General features: G+C 46.9%; 1 protein-coding gene and 1 non-coding gene across 2 annotated transcripts; both read right to left on the reverse strand.

The window, feature by feature from the left end:
• Positions 1 to 2,623: 2,623 nt before the first annotated feature.
• Positions 2,624 to 2,696, reverse strand: TRNAK-CUU (transfer RNA lysine (anticodon CUU)). Its single transcript has one exon. It is a non-coding gene; the product is annotated as a tRNA-Lys (tRNA).
• A 2,397-nt stretch (positions 2,697 to 5,093) lies between these two features.
• Positions 5,094 to 5,498, reverse strand: LOC103652497 (two-component response regulator ORR6-like). Its single transcript, XM_008678070.1, has one exon. The coding sequence runs from the start codon at positions 5,496 to 5,498 to the stop codon at positions 5,094 to 5,096; it is 405 nt and encodes a 134-aa protein (XP_008676292.1).
• Positions 5,499 to 16,369: the final 10,871 nt, after the last annotated feature.

Below are 16,369 nucleotides of genomic sequence, written 5' to 3' on the forward strand. Positions count from 1 at the left end.
AGTGAAGGTTAGCGTACCTGAGTCGTTGTAGCTGGAAAAGGGCTCCATTATGGCGGCGATGACAACGGTGGTCGAAACCCGGGGAATGTTACGTTCATGCCTTGTTGCTGGAATAATGCCTATTAAACAAATATATTAGTATTGCAAAGGTTGTTTTAAATCTACGAATATAGAGTTTGCATCCGTTATACTTGAAACATCACTTGTTATTGTTGCACACAAGACAAGAAGTATTCTCTTTGTTGTCTTAGCTCCTCATGTAGCCTAGCAACTCCTTCGTTTGTTGGCCGACGAGAGGAAAGGCCCGAGCTACAGGACGATGAACACGTCCTCTGAGCTCTCACCTTAGATGAATCAATCATTTTGTTGAAAAGTGTGTACCTACAATTGTTTTGAAAAGTATGCTTAGGGCATGATCATGTTATTAGCACTCATGGAATTCGATAAGCTAGAGCTAACTGTACATGTGCTTTCCCCCACCGCTAGTATGCACGGTTGAGGCATCGAACTATTCATGTCGTAAATCGAAGTTCAGGCCATGACACCGAACCATCTTCTCCCCATATTTCGCTTATACAACATTTTATAAACTTAGAAATGTAAAAGTTGCATTAATTGAACTATTTACAATTTTGAGCTAAAACTCACTAGTTGATCTGTGGCCGTCTAGCTACACAACTGCTCAAGGTTACTATCTAGGGTCTAATCCTTTGTGGCCCGCTATGTACACATCAATGTTGCTAGACTTTTGACCAGTCCTAGCTTCCTGTGTGGATAAAAGACTTTCATAAATAAAGATATTATTTGGTGACTGACATTGTTACACAATCTTACCATGTGTTCGACTTTTCGAATGTAGGCGTCACCGCCGAAGTTATGGTTTGGATTAGTGCCTCGATAATCTCTATGTTGCGCCAACATTTTCTGAAAGTCTTCCGAAGCCTAACGTCAGCATCAAGCATAGAGATGGCAACGGGTACAAACCCGTCGGGTTTTGCTATCCCAAACCCGTACCCGTGAAAAATATTTACACCCATTAAAAAACCCGTACCCATGTCGGGTTTGAAATTTTGCCCAAACCCGTACCCATCGGGTTTGCGGGTACCCACGGGTTACCCGCGGGTTTTTATCTCCAATATGCTTATTCTTTTTATAATCAATAAGTATCGTAATGATTAATGAGATCATGGTCCAAAATTTATGTAATGAACAACGAGTTCATGATTTGGTATAAATAATATTAGTAGAGAGAATTAAATACAAATAATAAGTTGTATAATCAAGTTACCTTGCACTAAGTTATACATCCACCACATATATAACGCTAGTAATAACTATAATAGCAAGCATGCAACACTATCACCAACTACTTATACATTCACTATTTGATAAAAATTAGGAAGTAAATAGGTAGATAACAAGTTTGTTGTTCGTTTATAAAATAAAATGACAATATACACTAGGTTTGGTCGGGTTTAAAAAACCCACAGGTTTGGGTACTATAGGAACAAACCCATACCCATGAACCCGTCGGGTATACATTTATGCCCATTAACAAACCCATGGGTATGAAAATTGACCCAAACCCGTACCCTAATGGGGTAAAAACCCATCGGGTTTCGGGTTTCGGGTACCCATTGCCATCTCTAATCAAGCATGGTACGCATCTGGTACCGAAGACTGGATGTAGGGACGTTCTGCCCAAACCAGTATAAACCTCATGCCCACTAAGTACACCATCCAGAACTCTAAACGCGCACAAATAAATTTATTTATCGGAGCAATGTTCGAAACACCGATACCAGTTCGCAAACAAACATTCATATTCTTTCACCATTGCCCCTTCCTTTATCAACTGTTTATAAGTTTGTCCTCGTTTTCATATGAAAGTTTAAAATATAGTTATAACATATCTCTGGCCATAAATTTTAAAATCAGTATTTTAGATTAGATTTTAAAAATAGTTTAAATTTATGAAAATAATTTAAATTTAGCATTAAATTTTGTTATAATAAACAACATTATAAGTATAACTTTGACAATAATAAAAAAACAATACAAAAGTGAGGTAAGCAAAAACCAAAAATAGATAAGTAAAGAAAAAAATGCACAACTGTAATAAAAGAAGCAATGCCAAACTGGCAAAGTGAGAGATAAATAAAAAATAAAAACCATTTAATTATACTTTTGACAGCAATAAAAAGCAATATAAAAGTGAGGTAAGTAAAAAACAAAAATATATAAGTAAAGAAAAAATGCACAGAAGTAATAAAAGAAGCAGCCCCAAACCGCCAAAGTGAGAGATAAGTAAAACAAAAAAGATAAAAAAGATGCGCCCTCCGCGGGGCTACTTTAATTATACTTTTGACAATAATAAAAAAGAGCAATACAAAAGTGAGGTAAGTAAAAACTAAAATAGAAAAGTAAAGAAAAAATGGACAAAAGTAATAAAAGAAGCAACGCCAAACTTGCAAAGTGAGAGATAAGTAAAAAACAAATAAAACTTTTTATATTATACCTTTGATAATAATAAAAAACAATACAAAAGTGAGTTAAGTAAAAAACAAAAAGAAGCAACGCTAAACTGCAAAGTCAGAATAAGTAAAAAAAATTTACAAACAAACGCCCACCGTGGGGCTCGAACCCACGACCACAAGGTTAAGAGCCTTGCGCTCTACCAACTGAGCTAGACGGGCTTCTGTGATAAAAATATATTTGTTGTTATATAACAGAAACGTTTACAGTTGAGGTGTGAGGATAACATACATCCATGCGTTTACGGTTATTATGCTGGACCTGCCTTTCGATGACGATGTATTAAATAAAATGTGTTCACACTGCTAAGGGGCAAAACGATTCATGTGCGTGTAACCTGTGATTAAGCTAAGTCGAAAATAAGATGATGCGCTAAAATTAAGGTGTAGAAAAGACTCTACGTCTCTACCTAGTCATATTTCACGTGATTGGTTGCCGTATCCTACCCGCCAGGCTCGCGGTATGTGTTGACCGGGCCCCAGGTGTTTGGTTGCCACGCCCAGGGCCTAGACTGCATGCGGCCATGCGCGCATGTAGTTTAGCGTTTTTTTCGCCGTTCGGCCTGTATGTGTGGAGAAGCCGGAAATAGCCTTCGCTGAGGAACCAAACGCGCACGAGGCAGACGCGTGACGGACCGGCAACCAATCAGCCCCATTGAGTCTCCTCGCACTGCTAGTAGATCTCCACATACAGTTAAAAGCATGTTGAACATAGGACTGCCATACATAACCTCTCCTTATTAGAACGTTGATGTGTCGATGCCTTTGGCTTCACGCCCGACACCTACTTGGTTGGTGTTCAATGCACTTTGATGTAACTTGCACCCTATTTGGATCCACTCAACAAAAGTTTAGCTAGCTAAAAATTTATAGCTAAACTTTATAAAGCTAAAAGTTCTTTCAGCTAAGCTTTAGCTGGGACGTTTGGATCCTCCAAGCTATAATAGATTCAGCTAAAGTTTAGCTGATCTTTTAGCTTGACCGTTTAGATACCTAGCAGCTAAATTTAGCCAAGTAAAAAGTTTAGTTTGATGGATTCAAACAGACCTTCGACCTAAAACTTATTATCTCCTCTCCCACCTCTAAATATGTAATTCTTTCCCTATGCTTATGGTGACGCTACGTGCAGTTTTCCTGATGCTGTTACGACGTACTAGATATTTAGTGCTAGTTTGGCAACCCTATTTTTTAAAAGATTTCTCTTGAAAAAATAAAGTTGTCAAACTAGACATTATCATATAAGTTTGTAAAAAATATATGTGCTCTTCAAGTTGTGCATTTGTGCATCAGAGTTCTATTATTGCTAGCTTTGCCCTGTATGTATTAGGACTTCTTGCCGCGCATGAGTAATCGTGGATGTGGGTGATATATGCTGTTATTCGATAAACAGGTTGAAAGCTACTGTTCACATGCTACATATATAGTTTTCTTCCCGACTAGCCTAAGTTTAGGCTGTTTTTCTGTACAACGACCTAAAGAACGTAACTAGTGTGTGATATATCAGCCATGCAGATGATAGCCACGAATCCCGGGTGATACGCGTCAGGAGATATACGTACACATAAATATATGTAGTAATGTGCATAAATCATGCATAGAAGGAATCTTTTGTACCTCGACTCACGGAAACGAATATTACCATGTGCACATCGTTTACGACTGCATAACGATGTGTAACATGATAGCATAAACCATGCATTATATAAATCTTGATCGGTTTGATATAAGGAAAGACGTGCTGCATAATCGCGTAAATAAATGGGCAGTTACGGTTTGAGGAGCATTAGTAGAAGGAAATAAATTTTAATTTACAGCCGCAGTTTGCGGGTTCTGCTCGGGCGGATTCCAACGTAAAACGTGAGCTAAAACAGCGTAAATGAGTACGAAATTTAGCGTAAATCATATATCTGTTTTGTAACAGCAAACGAAGCCCAAAATTACGGCGTGAAAATCGCATGCACCCAATCGTGCGCGGGTTCTGGCTAGGGCAGATTCCGGCGTAAAACGTTAGCTAAAACAGCGTAAATGAATACGAAATTTAGCGTGAATCCTATATCTGTTTTGTAACATCAAACGGGGCCCAAAATTACGGCGTGAAAATCGCGTGCAGCCGATCGTGCTAGGGTTCTGGCTCGGGTGGATTTAATCATAAAACGTGAATCGATATAACGTAAATGAATACGAAATTTACATAAATTATAGATCTGTTTCGTAACAACGAATAGGGTCCAAAAATTACGGCGTGAAAATTGATCACGTTCGATCGTGCACGGATTTTGGCTTGGTCAAATTTCAGCGTAAAACGTGAATCAAACATCGTAAATGGGTACAAATTTTATCGTACATCATCAATCTATTTCGTAACGACGAATGTGGCCTAAATTACGACGTGAAAATCGCGCTCCGATCGTGCTCAGGTTCTAGGTCAGGTGGATTTAAGCGTAAAACGTGATCCGATACAGCGTAAATGGATACGAATTTTAGCGTAAATCAATGATCTGTTTTGTAACGACGAATGTGGCACTTGTTTTTTAGTGGAAGCGTAAAATGCAATAAGAGCTATCGTAAAATTTTGTTTGAAAATGTATAAATCACGATGGTCATAGACGACATGATGACGACGTACATGCCCCTGAGCGCCGCCGACTCCTTGACGCGCTTGAGCAGCTCGTACCCGGTCATCCCAGGCATCCAGTAGTCGGTGATGATCATGTTGACATCGGGGAGTAGGCCCATCGCGAGCAACTCCAGCGCGCGCGTCGCCGACTCCACGACGGTCACCCTGTACCTAGAGCCGCGCAGGATCCTAGCGATCGCGGCGCGGTCCACGGATTTGTCGTCCACCGCCAGCACGTGCTTCTCCAGCTCCGACGCGTCCACGGGCACCACCGCCTTCCTGCTGTCGTTGGCCTTGGGTGCAAGGGACGGCGCCACAAATGCTGGAGTGGCGGCGGCGGTGGCCATCGCAGAGACGGACGGGACAACCGCCGTTGTCTCCGGGCCTAGGGTGCGCTGCCGTCGTCCGTCCGCTTCGACAGCGCCGTCACCGCTTGCCCGCCTGCCTCGGAGCGTCGTTGTCGCTCGTTCCTGGTGGAGCGCCGCCGTCGGTCGCCTGCCTCGAGGCGACACCGCTGCTGGCCCCCAGGATCACCGCCGCTCGCACGCCCGAGGGAACCGCCGCCGCCGCTAAAATCTAATCCCTGGCGGCGTGGGGGTGTTTTTATAGTGGCGGCGTGGGACTGGATAATTATGAGTGCATGGGCCGGATCGTGGGCCCGATGCACGTAATATGCGCAGACTATATTTGCATAAACTGATACACACATCAGCATAACTCGTATTATAATTTAGCGTAAGCACAGTTAGGTACAATAAGCCAAAAAAGGTCCGGTGCGGTCTGCGCACCTGGTCGGAGCTTCCTGTAGTTAAATAGAGCCCAGAGCTCTAAATACTATATATATATATATATACATACTAGGTAAGTGCCCGTGCATTGCAACGGGAACATATAATACCACAATAACTTAAGTATAAATATGTGTTATACTGTTATGAGAAAAGATTTCATAATCCATTTATGATTCTAGCCATACATAAATTTTGTTATCTTAATCTAGCTATTTCACCAATACATAGTACAATGCCTATGTGTTGCGATGACACAGTCATATTTGATAAGTGATTCTAGCAATTCATTATCATGACATGGCTACTATGCATAATATTCACATAAAAGTAAATTCAATTACAAGCATGAATAGAAAGTAACAATATGAGCAATTCATGTATCTTTAATTGCCATACCACATTTTTCTGCAAGTTGGTCAGGTTAAGTTTATTTGGTCTATAATGTAACTTAGCAACAAAAATACAATTTAGTACATGGTCACAATTAGGAACCTACCCTCTACAACATAAGTATCTCATACGAACTTCACATTGATCTCAATATCTCACAAATTCTTTGTCATCAACCAATAACAAATGATGATGTGGTCCACGAATGACCCCATTCGTACTATGAGGTTCTTGATGTAGGTTGCCTCATAGAGCTTCTTCTTCCCCGCCTCGATGGCCTCGACGCTTGACTTGCTCAATCAAATTATTAACAGGTAACCCTATGACTACGAATGCTTCTTGCCAAGCAGACCTGCAATGAAGATATTCCATTTTATGGGTTTTTAGTAAATACATTGTGAGGCGCTCAATAGCTGTAGAAAAGAAAACACCAAATTCCTCAACAACAACAAAAAGAAAGAAGAATTAACTGAATAGACACAATATCCTGAGGGATCGGGCATACCGGATTTGACTAAATCCGGAGAGCAGAAGCAATAGATCTGGACAGACTTAGAATTTAAAGATGGAAAAGTTTTGCCTTAATAAGAGATATGAGCCTTCCCTTTAGTTTCTATGTTGCTCTTTGAAAAAAGTAAAACAATCAGTGTACACCACAATTACGATTTGAGATAAATACCTAGTATCTTGAATCATATGAAGGTCAGAACGTAAATGATTATTGTTCTATGTAACGCCCTGAATTTGGGGGTAGAATTTTTTCTTCTTTTCTCTCACCAAATTCGGGCGTTACTCTCTTTTCTCTTTCCCCGTTTTGCTTCTTCTTCCCAATTTCAAACCAGTATAGCGACAGGTGTCCGTGTCATGTATAAACCAAAACCTAAGTGTCATGGGTGTTGCATCATGCCGAAGCACATTTCTTTGTCTGATGTTGAGTGTTCGTCTCGTTCCGTTCCGGATTTCGATTCGCGATTTAATTCCGTTTTGTGGTCGTGCTCGTCGTGGGTTTCCGATCCGCGAAGTGGCCCGGCCCAGCCTAGCCCAGCCCAGCCCTGCCCTGCCTGGCCCGGTCCGGCCCGGCCCTGCGCGCCCCTGGCGCCCAAACCCCCCCATGCGCCCCCCTCCTCTCCTCCCTCTCTCATTTGGATCTCCCGCGCAACAACCTCTCCTCTCCCTCTTCCACCTCTCTCTCCCCGTGGTGCCCTAGGATTTGGAGACGGCGATCACCGAATTTTGGACCCCGAGGTGAGTTCCCCTCCCCTCCCCTTCTCCTCTCTCTCTCCCTCTCCCTCCTCTTCTTCCCCCCACGCGCGCCCCCTTTTTTTCCCCTGCTCGCGCGTGCCCCTGCCCGCCCCTGCTCGCCGGCGGCGGCGCTCGCCCGCCCTCCCCCGGCCGCGGCGGCGCTCCCCGCCCCTGCCCGGCCCGCGCGGCGGCGCCCCCCGCCCCTCCCCCGGCCCCGCGGCGGCGCTCCCCGCCCCCTGCCCACCCGCGGCGGCGGCCCCCGCCCCCTGCCCGCCCGCGGCGGCGGCCCCCGCCCCCTGCCCGCCCGCGCGGCGCTCCCCGCCCCCACCCCAGCCCGCGGCGGCGCCCGCTCCCCGCCCCCTGCCCTCCCCCGGCCCGCGGCGGCGCTCGCCCGCCCTCCCCCGGCCCCGCGCGGCGCCCGCTCGCCCGCCCCGCCCCTCGGCTCGGCCGGCCGTGGTGGCCCGGCGCCCTCCCGCGGCGCGACGAGCCCCGCTCGCCCGCGCACGCCCGCCCCCCCGGCTCGGCCGCCCGCCTCCCGGCGAGCTCGGCCGCCCCCCTGGTTCAACCGCCCCGGCCCCGGCTCGGCCGCTCCCGTCGGCCCCGGCCCGGTCGCCCCGCCCCGTCCCGGCCTCGCCCGACCGTGTCCCCGCTCGCCCGCGCTCGCGGTGATGATTTTTGTTAGTTGATAGTTAATGTCAAACTCCGTTAGTTAGCATGCTGCGTCGCGCGCTTCGCCGCGCGACGGATTTGTCTAATTTCAGATTCTATCTGTGTGTTGCGTCGTGCGCTTCGTCGCGCGACGATCCATTTTTATTTCAGGTTGTTTAAGGTGTAACGCCGCGTGTGTATTCACGCGACGTTCCACTTTGGACTCAGTTTAGTCGACGTATGCCGTCGTGCGTTTCGTCGCGCGACGCTTAACGTCTCCTCATAACTAAGGCGAAGTGTCTCGTTGCGTGCTCGGTCGCGCGACGAGTCGTTAACTTCTTAATTTGTTTTAGAGTGCTATGTCGCGCGTCTCGCCGCGCGACCATCCTTTTTATTTATCTCCACCTGCTTATAATGATTAGACATGAAACATGACTTTACTTTACGCTAAACATAGAGTCTACATTAAATTTCCTTCCATTAAGCAAGTGGTTAATTTATAATCATGTAACGTGATCGTTTCTCGACTGTCTTTTCCTCTTTCTCTCTTAACTGTACTCGCGAGCCCGCTTGGAACGTCTGTTTACTTATTGCATTCTATTGTATGGTGTACTGTTCTTTTGTATTAAATATGTGGATGTATGTATGTTTGCAATCGCATAGAGAACGATCCGGTTGAAGAGCCCGAGGAACCCGCAGGAGAAGCCCCTGAGCAGCAATCGGTTGGTGGAGGCAAGTGTCCCTTGACCTATCTCTGTCCTATTCATTCTTTAATTCACCTCCCGCTTTACACATTTATGCCTAAGGATTGACTAGCTTTTGTTATCCATGTCCTTGCTTACCTATTTGGGTTGGATTATTATTGTTTAGCTTTATGCTATTGCTCAAACTCTAATCAATGAACATGATGAGATTATCTATGATACACTGTTTTCCCCTTTCTTATGATGATGTTATACTTGTGGTCTTCAAGGGGGCTCGAGCGGTTTCTCGAGTGCCTCTCCGTAAGGACCTGTTCTATGGATGACCGCCCGGGAAAACAGTGCAACCATGAGGGTGGAATGGGATGCCCTTAGCTGAATAATTAGAGGATCCGGGGTGTAGTTCACTTAGCCGTCGTGCCGTCAATGGGGCTCGGTGTATGCGGCTCGCTCTGCCAAGTTTGGGTTCGCCCCTTGGGGAGGAGTGCGGTGCATTTAGGAAACCTAACGGGTGACTACAGCCCCGGGGAATCTTTGTAAAGGCTACGTAGTGATGCCCTGCTGGGTCACCTTGGTAGTGATCAATGGAGAGTCATGATCTCCGGGCAGAATGGGAATCACGACTTGTGGGTAAAGTGCACAACCTCTGCAGAGTGTTTGAAAATTGATATATCAGCCGTGCTCGCGGTTATGAGCGGCCAAGGGAGCTCCAGTGATTAGTGGTACTTGATCAGAGACATTATGGTACAGGTGGTTATGAGATCGATGATTTTGGTTATGACTATGGTGCTGGTAAGTGGTACTCTTTCCGTTTGGAAAGGGTACATCGGGCTAATAACTTGGGTTAATGCTAAAACCTGGCTTTCTATTAGTAAATAATAATCTGACCAACTAAAAGCAACTGCTTGACTTATCCCCACATAAAGCTAGTCCACTACAGCCAAACAGGATACTTGCTGAGTATGTTGATGTGTACTCACCCTTGCTCTACACACCAACCCCCCCAGGTTGTCAGCATTGCAACCACTGCTCAGGCGAAGATGAAGCCATGGAAGGAGACTTCCAGGAATTCCAAGACTACGACGAGTTCTAGGCGTGGGTTAGCGGCAACCCCCAGTCGGCTGCCTGTGAAGGCCGCGGTTATCTACGTTTCTTTTCCGCACTTTGATTTATTGTAAGGACTATATGGACGTCTCAGACGTATGATGTAATCGACTATTATTTCCCTTTTAATACTATTTTGAGCACTGTGTGATGATGTCCATGTTATGTAACCGCTGTGTACGTGAATAACTGATCCTGGCACGTACATGGTTCGCATTCGGTTTGCCTTCTAAAACCGGGTGTGACATAAGTGGTATCAAAGCCGTGCTGACTGTAGGACCGCTAACCTAGAATAGAATGGTCGTTCTAAGGACTATAGACCTCTGTCCCTTCCTTGACTTTGATATCCCTTCAAAAGTTGGTCATACCGACCAAACCTATGTTCTACTATATATTATACCTTGCTGAAAATCATGTTTTGTTCTAATCCTTCCTTTATTTATGATTCATTACTAGTTGGTCATATTGATTCTGTTCTCACCCTTTTGCTTGCGATGTCTTTTGTAGATGGCTCGACTTAGACACACTGCACGAAAGTCCGTCATCCTCTTCTTACCCTCCCGCCTTGCTGAGCGTCCGCTTCGCCGTCCCGTGGCCAGACAGTCCAGCCACTTGGAGAGACTGCACCACCGCCTGCATGAGGAGCAGGAACATCGACGACAGGAGCAGCAGGGCTCTTCCTTCTCGCTCCAACAGGAGATAGAGTCTGTGAGGAGCTGCTCCCCTGTGCTTCCCCTGGAGGTGCCCCCTGCACCACCACTGGGCGCCCCAGCTTCTAGAGTAGCTGCTGGAGGAGACCCAGACGACGGAGATGGCGACGACAGCTCGAGCCACGACACCGACTTCTCTGCTAACCATGAGCTGGAAGGATGGTTTGCTCGATTCATCACTCGCGACGCTGCTCGCGGGTGTCACTTCCACGATGCGCTCGATACCCTGCTACGTCGGGCACTTAACCGGCATACTTGGTCCATCGAGTATCGCTGTGTGGTCTACCAGCATAGTCGCGGGGTCTACCCGGACCGCTGGGAGGCGACCTGCTTGGTGCGCCGTCCGGAGAACAATCTCCAGGGTGCTGAGGGCTGCTCAGAGCACTATTCTATCTCTGAGCGGGACTCAGCTGAGGCAGCCATGCAAGATGCTGCACGGCGTGCGCTTTCGCACTACTGCTCGGTTTTCGGTGGGGTAGCTGACGGTCTTGACCTGAAGTATTACCCCCGCCGTCCATCTGGCAGCACAGGAGGCGTGATTGTCTCACCTGTCGGTGAGGACAATCCTAGGTTGAGCAGCACAGTCAACCTAGCCGTCGTGCTAAACACGGAGCTGGACCATGCACTAGACGAGCTGAGTAGGGCTCGTGCTGAGATCGCCCTGCTACAGGCTGAGCGCGCGGAACGTCGTCACCTGGATGGTGGTTCCCCCGCTCCCGTCGGGACTCAGCACCCGTACCGCTCACCTCGACGTGGACACCAGTCTTATGGCAATCCCAACTGCAAGACCAAGATAACTCTAGAACCATAGCTCGTTAGAGTTGGATCTTGTAATTAATACGAAATATATACGTGGAAGCTACAATCTTAGCGTTAGTCTCGCTCTTAGTTAGTCTTAGTTAGACAGGGTAGTTTGCTATATCCTGTGCATTTATGTTTGTCATGATGAACTATGTTTGGTTTGGATCTTTGTAATGACTGTCACCAGAGTGTGGGCATCCCCTGCATTTTGGTTTACCTATTATGTTAATGGAGTTAGTTATATAGTTAGGAAACCTTTTATTCCACTTTCCTCTTTATCTGAGAAGCTGTGTGGTCTGTGTTGGAGATCAGTGAAGATACTCATCTGTTCAGTGCTGTTGAAGAATTCTATACTCTTTTCTTATGCTGCAAGATTTGCCAGATCAGTTCTGATGTGTGGTTGCATTCTGCAGATGTCAGAGAACAGGCGCAGAGGAGGAAGGCGCGCTCAGCAGGAGCGAGCCGCTCAACAGAAGGAGGTGCCCCAGCAGCAGCACCTGCCGCCCCCGCCCCCGATGTCGATCGAGCAGATGTTTCTGATGCAGACTCAGGCAGTTCAAGCCATCAGTCAGACCTTGGCCGCCATTCAGCAGCAGCAGCAGCAGTAGGCACCACCTCAACCTCAGATGCCTCAGATGCCCAGAGACAAGCGTGCTGAATTCATGAGAGGTCATCCACCAACGTTCGCTCATTCTTCTGACCCCATGGATGCTGAAGACTGGCTACGCACTATGGAGCGGGAGTTGCATACCGCTCAGTGCGATGACAGGGAGAAAGTCCTGTATGGTCCCCGTCTGTTGAGAGGAGCAGGTCAATCATGGTGGGAGTCTTACCTCGCCACCCATGCCCACCCTGACGCCATCACCTGGGAAGAGTTCAGAGGAAGCTTTCGTCAGTACCATGTTCCTGCAGGTCTGATGACAGTGAAGAAGGAGGAGTTCCTGGCCCTTAAGCAAGGGCCATTGTCTGTCAGTGAGTACCGAGACAGGTTTCTGCAATTGTCTCGCTATGCTCCTGAAGATGTCAACACTGACGCCAAGCGACAGTATCGTTTCCTGAGAGGCTTGGTTGACCCTCTGCAGTACCAACTGATGAATCACACCTTCCCGACATTCCAGCACTTGATTGACAGAGCAATCATGACGGAGAGGAAGCGTAAGGAGATGGAAGATCGTAAGCGCAAGATCAGTGGACCCCAGCCTGGAAGCAGCAACCGTCCTCGTTTCTCAGGCAATCAGCCTCAGCAGTTCAGGCAGAACCAGCGTCCACCTCAGCAGCATCAGTAGTTTCAAAGGCAGTATCCTCAGCACCAGTACCAGAACCGTCAGAACAATCAGTCAGGAGGTCAGTTTCAGAGGCAAAATCAGCAAGCACCTTGTCTTCCTGCCTCAGCAAACCAGCAGAACAATCAGGTAGCACCGGCTCAGGTTGGAAACAGGGCATGTTTCCACTGTGGAGAGCAAGGCCATTGGGTGATGCAATGTCCGAAGAAGGCAGCCCAGCAGCAGTCAGGCCCCAATGCCCCAGCAAAGCAGAATGTGCCTCAGCCTGGAGCAGGCAATCGCTCTCAGCCGCGTTATAATCATGGAAGACTGAACCACTTGGAGGCTGAAGTAGTTCAGGAGACCCCCGGCATGATAGTAGGTATGTTCCCAGTCGACTCCCATATTGCAGAAGTGTTATTTGATACTGGAGCAACGCATTCTTTCATTACTGCATCATGGGTAGAAGCACATAATCTTCCAATTACTACCATGTCAACCCCCATTCAAATCGACTCAGCCGGTGGTAGAATTCGAGCCGATAGCATTTGTTTGAATGTATGTGTGGAAATAAGGGGGATATCGTTTCCCGCCAACCTTATAGTAATGGGTACTCAGAGAATAGATGTCATCCTAGGGATGAATTGGCTAGATAAGTATCAGGCAGTTATCAGTTGTGATAAGAGAACAATCAAGTTGGTGTCTCCACTAGGAGAGGAAGTGGTGACTGAGTTAGTCCCGCCTGAGCCAAAGAAAGGAAGTTGTTATCAGATGACTGTCGATAGCAGTGAAGCAGACCCAATTGAGAGTATCAAGGTTGTGTCTGAGTTCCCGGATGTGTTTCCAAAGGACTTACCGGGTATGCCACCAGAGCGGAAAGTTGAGTTTGCCATAGAGCTTCTTCCTGGAACCGCCCCTATCTTTAAGAGAGCTTACAGAATATCCGGACCAGAGTTGGTTGAGCTCAAGGAGCAGATTGATGAGCTATCAGAGAAAGGTTACATCCAGCCAAGCACTTCGCCTTGGGCCGCTCCTGTCTTGTTCGTGGAAAAGAAAGACGACACCAAAAGGATGTGCATTGATTACCGAGCTCTGAATGAAGTCACGATCAAGAACAAGTACCCTTTGCCCAGAATAGAAGATCTGTTCGACCAGTTGAGAGGAGCCAGTGTGTTCTCCAAGATTGATCTGAGGTCAGGTTATCATCAGCTCAGGATCCGACCTTCGGACATTCCGAAGACGGCATTCATTACCAAGTATGGTTTGTATGAGTTCACAGTGACGTCTTTTGGTTTGACCAATGCACCAGCCTTTTTCATGAACTTGATGAACAGTGTATTCATGGATTATCTCGATAAGTTTGTGGTGGTATTCATTGACGACATTCTGATTTATTCTCATAGCGAAGAAGAGCATGCAGATCATTTGAAGATGGTATTGCAGAGATTGCGAGAGCACCAGTTGTATGCAAAGTTGAGCAAGTGTGAATTCTGGATCAATGAAGTCCTGTTCTTGGGTCACATAATCAACAAAGAAGGATTGGCTGTGGATCCGAAGAAAGTGGCAGACATTCTGAACTGGAAAGCACCAACAGATGCTCGAGGAATCAAGAGTTTCATTGGAATGGCCGGATATTATTGGCGATTCATTGAAGGGTTTTCGAAGATTGCGAAACCAATGACAGTGTTGCTAGGCAACAAAGTTGAGTTCAAGTGGACCCAGAAATGCCAAGAGGCCTTTGAAGCGCTGAAAGAGAAGTTGACTACAACGCCTGTCCTAGTCTTGCCTGATGTGCACAAGCCCTTCTCGGTGTATTGCGATGCTTGTTACACAGGTTTGGGATGTGTGTTGATGCAAGAGGGAAGAGTTGTGGCCTACTCATCCCGACAGCTGAAGGTTCATGAGAAGAACTACCCAATCCATGATCTAGAGTTGGCAGCAGTGGTTCACGCACTGAAGACATGGAGGCACTACCTGTATGGACAGAAATGTGATGTTTACACAGACCACAAGAGTCTGAAGTACATATTCACCCAGTCAGAGTTGAACATGAGGCAACGAAGATGGTTAGAGTTGATCAAAGATTATGAGTTGGAGATTCATTACCATCCAGGCAAAGCAAACGTAGTGGCAGATGCTTTGAGCAGAAAGAGTCAAGTCAATCTGATGGTCGCTCGTCCGATGCCTTATGAGTTGGCCAAGGAGTTTGACAGGTTGAGTCTCGGATTTCTGAACAATTCACGAGGAGTCACAGTTGAGTTGGAACCTACCTTAGAGCGCGAAATCAAAGAAGCGCAGAAGAATGATGAGAAGATCAGTGAGATTCGGCGACTGATTCTAGATGGCAGAGGCAAAGATTTTCGAGAAGATGCAGAAGGCGTGATATGGTTCAAAGACCGCTTGTGTGTTTCCAATGTCCAGTCCATTCGGGAGTTGATCCTTAAGGAAGCTCATGAGACAGCCTATTCGATTCACCCTGGCAGTGAGAAGATGTATCAGGACCTGAAGAAGAAATTTTGGTGGTACGGAATGAAAAGGGAGATCACAGAGCATGTGGCTATGTGTGATAGTTGTCGAAGAATTAAGGCAGAGCACCAGAGACCTGCTGGATTGTTGCAACCGTTGCAGATCCCTCAGTGGAAATGGGACGAGATCGGTATGGATTTCATAGTCGGATTGCCTCGCACTCGAGCCGGCTACGATTCCATCTGGGTAGTAGTGGACCGCTTGACCAAGTCAGCCCACTTCATACCTGTCAAGACCAACTACAACAGTGCAGTATTGGCAGAATCGTATATGTCTCGGATCGTTTGTCTCCATGGTGTGCCAAAGAAGATAGTGTCAGACAGAGGAACACAGTTCACCTCTCATTTCTGGCAGCAGTTGCATGAAGCCTTGGGCACGCATCTGAATTTCAGTTCAGCATATCACCCGCAGACAGATGGCCAGACCGAAAGAACCAACCAAATTCTTGAAGACATGTTGAGAGCCTGTGCGTTGCAAGATCAGTCCGGATGGGACAAGCGATTGCCTTATGCAGAGTTTTCCTATAACAACAGTTACCAGGCCAGTTTGAAGATGTCACCATTTCAGGCGCTCTATGGAAGGAGTTGCAGAACTCCGTTGCAATGGGATCAGCCTGGAGAGAAGCAAGTGTTTGGGCCAGACATTCTGCTTGAAGCCGAAGAGAACATCAAGATGGTCCGAGAAAATCTGAAGATAGCGCAATCGAGGCAGCGAAGCTATGCAGACACAAGAAGAAGAGAGCTGAGTTTCGAAGTCGGAGACTTTGTCTATCTGAAAGTGTCGCCGATCAGAGGAGTCAGAAGATTCGGAGTCAAAGGCAAGCTAGCACCCCGCTACATTGGTCCGTATCAGATTCTTGCAAGACGTGGAGAAGTGGCCTATCAGCTCAGTTTGCTAGAGAATTTGTCAGCTGTGCATGATGTCTTTCATGTGTCTCAGTTGAAGAAGTGCTTGCGTGTGCCAGAAGAGCAGTTGCCAGTGGAAGGTCTTGAAGTCCAGGAGGACTTGACCTACGTTGAGAAGCCAGTGCAAATCCTTGAGGT

This window comes from Zea mays, chromosome 3 (assembly GCF_902167145.1).
Source record: "Zea mays cultivar B73 chromosome 3, Zm-B73-REFERENCE-NAM-5.0, whole genome shotgun sequence".
Classification (NCBI taxonomy): Eukaryota; Viridiplantae; Streptophyta; class Magnoliopsida; order Poales; family Poaceae; genus Zea; species Zea mays.

Excerpts from the sequence above, each read along its gene's own strand:
- LOC103652497 (XM_008678070.1), bottom strand. The coding sequence starts at position 5,498 with ATGGCCACCGCCGCCGCCACTCCAGCATTTGTGGCGCCGTCCCTTGCA.